We start from the raw sequence: 5939 nt of genomic DNA, 5'->3' as shown, positions 1-5939 counted from the left end.
GCTTAGTCAAAGGACAGGGTGACAAAGTTACTTTATAGTTTAGCTTTGAGCAGATGTTACAGTCATTCGCACCAGAGCCACTGGTAACACGGCCAACATGGAATAGTTTGCAAAACTAGTTTTCTGAATCAACAGCTGAATAATGTATTTTTTAAGCAATATTCTTTTGATAAATTCAAAGGATCTGGCTAAGATGTTCTCTTATCTGGCCTCCTACGGGAGAAAAAAAAGTATTAGCCTATCTGTGCCTGAATGGAGATTAGTCTATACAGAAATCTAAAATTTGCTGGGAAGAAATCTTGAACCAAGATCTCCAAGTTTTAGACTAGTGAACAGTGACACACTATTTGGATTTATTTGATCTCTTTGTCTTTAGACTTTGTTAGTGAAATAAAACTTTTTTTGGGATGACTTGGTGCAAGGGAATTAGTGTTCTGCTTACCAAAAAAAAAAAAAAAAAAAAAAATCTAGAAGGTAAGTTAACAATCAAGACCACAAACAATGTTCAAGGAAGTTAACTCACCTAATCTTTAGTGGGGCATGCTTGGAATTAGTTTCAAAAAGAGGAGCTTATTTTTTTTTTAGATTAGATACCCTCCCTGCATGTACTTTAACCTCTGTACTGTTTGTAGGACACCTCCAGTGTCTTAAAAATAGATGTAATAGCAGATGGAGGATTCAGGGATCACTCCAAAACCACTTCTTAACATCTACCGTGTTCTCAGCTGTGTGCAACGTGCTATAGAGGATGTAACAGACACTCAACCAATCTTCAAAAGGTTATATCTTCACTGAGAGACCTGACAGATGTGCATGAACTAGATAGAGAAAAATTGGTGACAAAGTCTTAGAGCTTAGATCTCAAGTCCCAAAGGCAAATCTTGCAGAGTGCTTTCCCTGGCAGCCCAGTTTGGCTGGCTCCTGAAACATTCTCTCCTCTCCAGGGCGTCTAAGCTCTGCACAGGCTGCCTGGGAAGAAATTACACCTTTGGCAAGTAGATAACTGAAGTCAGATCACATTTTTTGTTTCTCCTAGAAGTTTTATTTTTATTTTTAAAAATTTAATTTAATTTTAAGTTCTGGGATACATGTGCAGGACACGCAGATTTCTTACACAGGTAAATGTGTGCCATTGTGGTTTGCTGCACCTATTAACTCATCAAAGACCTAGAAGCAGAAATACTATTTGACCCAGCAATCCCACCACTGGGTATATACCCAAATGAATAGAAATCATTCTATTATAAAGATACATGCACACATATGTTCATCGCAGCACTATTCACAAAAGGAAAGACATAGAATCAACCCAAATGCCCAATACCCATCAATAATAGACTGGATAAAGAAAATGTGGTACATACACACCATGGAATACTATGCAGCCAGAAAAAGGAATGAGATCATGTTCTTTGCAGGGACATAAATGGAGCTGGAAGCCATTATCCTCAGCAAACTAACACAGGAACAGAAAAGCAAACACTGCATGTTCTCACTTATAAGTAGGAGCTGAACAATGAGGACCACATTTTTGTAAATTTTCTTTCTTCCTGCCATTTTTTTTTTTTTTTAAGATTTTACTCTTCCACTTGGCTTTGCCTTTGTTGTAAACATGATTATCTTCCCTGTCCATGTTATTACTCCATTCTGGAAGCTGGATTTTGGTGAGCACCAGGTGGAAGAGTCAATGGATTTCATGATCTTTAAAGTAAGTGTTGAATGGGAAACTGAGACGCATAGTTCTAGTTCAGGCTCTGCACCAACCAGCTGTGTGACTCTGGGCCCCAGATTCCTCTTCTGTAACATGAAGAATCCATGAGCCCCTTCCAAATTTGACAGCTTATGATTACTCTGCATAGGAAACTAGGATGGAGGGAGGCTTCTGCGTCTGACTTCTCTGTGATAGGATACCTTTGGAGAGAAGAATGTTGGAAAAGGCCAGTCAGTCCAATCTTATTTTTCAAAATCTCACAGTACATGAGATTCTATGACAGGAAAAGTAAAATAAGAAACCACAAAGCAGGGACTGGATTCATTTTAAATATTTAGAAATTTTCACAGACATTGTTTACTGAGGTCAGGCCCTCCTTAAGATTCTGTGTGTATCCCCGTTTTAGGTTTCCTTAACTGTGAATCCTGGAAATGTCCATTTAACGTGCTGTCTGATTAGAACACAGACTTATGTTTCAGGGTCTCTCCCTTTGGCCCTGCCAATTAAAAAGTCAGTATTAAAGTATTTTAGACATCGCAGGCAAAATGTCACTACCATCGTCAGTGGTTTACACATCTAGTGACCTCTTTATGAAATTATCTCTCAAAGGTTTTTCATTTCCATGCAGAGGTTTAATACATGTTAATTTCCTTTTAAAAATTCTACTCTCAATCCATTCAATTTTTAGCTTTTTTTTTTTTTAGGTGGAGTCTCGCTCTGTCGCCCAGGCTGGAGTGCAGTGGCACGATCTCGGCTCACTGCAAGCTCCGCCTCCCGGGTTCCCGCCATTCTCCTGCCTCAGCCTCCCGAGTAGCTGGGACTACAGGCGCCGCCACCACGCCCGGCTAATTTTTTTGTATTTTTAGTGGAGACGGGGTTTCATTGTGTTAGCCAGGATGGTCTCGATCTCCTGACCTCGTGATCCGCCCGTCTCGGCCTCCCAAAGTGCTGGGATTACAGGCTTGAGCCACCGCGCCCGGCCCAATTTTTAGCTTTTTAAGACAATTCGATGATTATATTGTGTATACATCTTGTTCTGTTAACCTTTAATAGCCTTGGATTAAAAATACAACAACTGGCCGGGCGCGGTGGCTCAAGCCTGTAATCCCAGCACTTTGGGAGGCCGAGACGGGCGGATCACGAGGTCAGGAGATCAAGACCATCCTGGCTAACACGGTGAAACCCCGTCTCTACTAAAAAATACAAAAAACTAGCCGGGCGAGGTGGCAGGCGCCTGTAGTCCCAGCTACTCGGGAGGCTGAGGCAGGAGAATGGTGTAAACTCGGGCGGCGGAGCTTGCAGTGAGCTGAGATCCGGCCACTGCACTCCAGCTTGGGCGACAGAGCGAGACTCCGTCTCAAAAAAAAAAAAAAAAAAAAAAAAAAAAAAAAAAAAAAATACAACAACTAATCTTTTAAAATCAGAAGACGAAAGTGGTCCTTGCAAATCCTCTGAGTGGACCTCTCATTGATACTCCAAACCAGAAGTAATTAAAGAAACAGAGAACATTTGCTTTCAAGCTAAATTTCTCAGAAAATACTCACCTAGTGATAGAGTCATTGTTCCCGTGAGGATGAAACCTGCCCATGTAAGATTCCTGCCTTCTGTATAAACATCCGGTGTGTGAAAGATTGGTATATGGCAGAAGGATCAGCTGGGTACACAGAGGAGCATGGTGGGGAGCTAAAGGGAGGGCACAACAATGAGGGGATGGCATTATGGCTGTTTTGTAGATCAGGACTGAGGCTCAGAGAGGTTTCATCACTTGTTCCAAGCCACACAGCTCCTCTGTGGACCAAGGTTTGTATTTTCGAGATGTAAATGCTTCTAGCACATCTCTGACTGCTGCAGAGCATCTTATAGTGGTTCATCATATCAATCCTGCCTTATACTATCAAGTGGAATGAGTTTTCTCCACTGAGTGCTAACATTTCTCAACCCCAACCTCAAATCTGTGAAGCTAACCAGGTTCCCTAACAGGCATAAGAAAGAAACTGAGAAGAGGAAAGGAAAATCACAAAGTCTCAACCACTGTCCTTGGAGGAAGGTATGGAGAAGGGGAAATTCATGAGGCCGTAACAAGTCAGAAGGCATTTCAATAATTAGTTAGTTAAATTGGGGTAAAATACACAACAGGATTTACCATCTTAACAATTTTTAAGTGTATAGCTAAGTAACAATAAAATACATTCACATAGTTGTGCAGCCATCACCACCTTTCGTTGCCCCAAACTGAAACTACCATGAAAACACTAACTCCACATTCTTCCTCCCCATGCAGTCCCTGGCAGCCACCATTCTACTTTCTGTCTCTATGAATTTGACTACTCTAGGTACTCTAGGTGCTGTATAAGTGGACTTATACAGTATTTTTATTTCTGTGACTTAGCACGTCACTTAGCATTTTCAGTCCCATTTTATAACATAGCTGACTGTTCTAAGGGCTTGTTGTAGATGCTTAACCCTGGGACCCTTTAATCAGAACCCTGGGACATAACGAGTCTGCACAAGCAGAGGTAGACGTCAGGTACTCTTTAGGCATAGGAGATGTAGTGGAAGCATATATATTTTGAGAAACACAGATCTGGGCTCGAATAAGAGCTGTGTGGCTTTGGGCAAGTGACTAGACCTCCCTGAGTCTCCGTTTTTTCTTATCTATAAAATGTCCTCTGATTTTTCTTGTAAGCATTCAATCAACATGTGCTAGATCAGCAAAAACACTTCAAGGCAGCAACACTACAAAATCGAGGCCTATGTCGGGAATAACATCAAACAGCTGATATTTGCCATTTTGTTCACTTGTCTCAGAACACATTTTGGGGAAAACCGAGGGAGAGAACAAACTCAAGAGGGAGCAGAATGATGATCGTCCTCAGGCCTGCCAAGGATGTTTCTGTTTCTAATGATTGAGGAGAGCTCTTTGATTTCTGTGATTCCAGGCTGTCGGCTCCTGTGCTTTAAACTACGGCTGCTACAAAAAATGTGACTGAAATAATTTTCCTGGGATTTTCCCAGAATCAGAATGAACAGAGGGTCATTTCTGTGATGTTTCTCCTCATGTGCACAGCCGTTGTGCCGGGCAATGGCCTCATTGTGGTGAACATCCTGGCCAGCAAAGGGCTCACCTCCCCCATGTATTTCTTGCTCAGCTACGTATCCTTTGTGGAGATCTGTTACTGTTCTGTCGTGGCCCCCAAGCTTATCTTCGACTCTTTTATCAAGTGGAAAGTAATTTTCCTCTTTCCGCCGGATGATGGCGGCTCCATCTCTGTGGTCAGCTTCTCGGTGCGGATAGCTTCCTACCTGATCATCCTGCACTCCCTGAGGAGCCACAACTCGGAGGCCCGGCGCAGGGAACTCTCCACCTGTGCCTCTCATGTCACAGTTGTGGGCCTGTTCTTCATGCCTTGCTCCTTTGTCTGCATGAGGCCCTGTGTCACCCTCCCTGCAGATAAGATAGTCGCCGTATTTTACACGGTGGTCACACCTCTCTTAAACCCCGTCATTTACTCCTTTAGGAATGCTGAAGCGAAAAACGCCATGAGGAGACGCGTTGGGAGAAAAGTAATTCGGGAAGAGAAGTAGATGATTTAGTTAGGGAAAATAGGAGGAGCAGGGGAGAGGAAATTGGGGCACCTAAGATCTCACTCTGCATCTACCTTGCCCAATGGAGTGAGTGGCCTTGGGCCAGTTACCTTCTTTTTTGAAGTTTCAGTTTCCTCATCTTATGGGGTTGGACAAGATGGAAGGGGTCTCTAGGATGGAGTAAGAGGGATCTTCTCGCACTGTGCTTCCAAATCTGACAGTGGTGTCGAGACAGATTGGCTGGTCTAGAGAGAATAAACTCTTCCAGAAAACCAGGTCAGCCTGGGAATGGTGAAGAGGGACGTAGGGGTTGAGAATGACTGTCTTGGGGAGCAGTAGTCAATATGTCCTACCAGTTTGAACATTCACATGATTGGAAAGTCTCTTGACTTGACATACTGAGGTTGTGCTGAAAGGGTTTGGGGCAGGCAAGCTGACTGAGAAGGGTTTAGTCCTGAGAATGGAAGACGTTGACTCTTGTCAAGAGATTCGCATGAGCTCTTACTAGCATTAGACTCAGGGTTCTCAAGAATCCAAAAGAACCACAGGGAGATTTTAAGCAAATTGAAGGCACTGGATGATAATATCGACTTTGTAGGCACAGGTTTTATTTTCCATGTATCATTAACATTTTGTTTCCTAT

General features: G+C 42.8%; 1 protein-coding gene across 1 annotated transcript; it reads left to right on the top strand.

Annotated features, from left to right (window-relative positions):
- Nucleotides 1-4672: 4672 nt before the first annotated feature.
- On the top strand, nucleotides 4673-5296 carry LOC107127340 (olfactory receptor 4X1-like; the record flags this gene model as incomplete). Its single annotated transcript, XM_015435262.3, has 1 exon — nucleotides 4673-5296. A coding segment is annotated over one exon (624 nt), but the record flags the coding sequence as incomplete, so codon positions are not given.
- Nucleotides 5297-5939: the final 643 nt, after the last annotated feature.

This window comes from Macaca fascicularis, chromosome 14 (genome assembly GCF_037993035.2).
Source record: "Macaca fascicularis isolate 582-1 chromosome 14, T2T-MFA8v1.1".
NCBI lineage: Eukaryota > Metazoa > Chordata > Mammalia > Primates > Cercopithecidae > Macaca > Macaca fascicularis.
The sequence above is the reverse complement of the archived record's forward strand: the minus strand, read 5'-3'. Positions and strand labels throughout refer to the sequence as shown.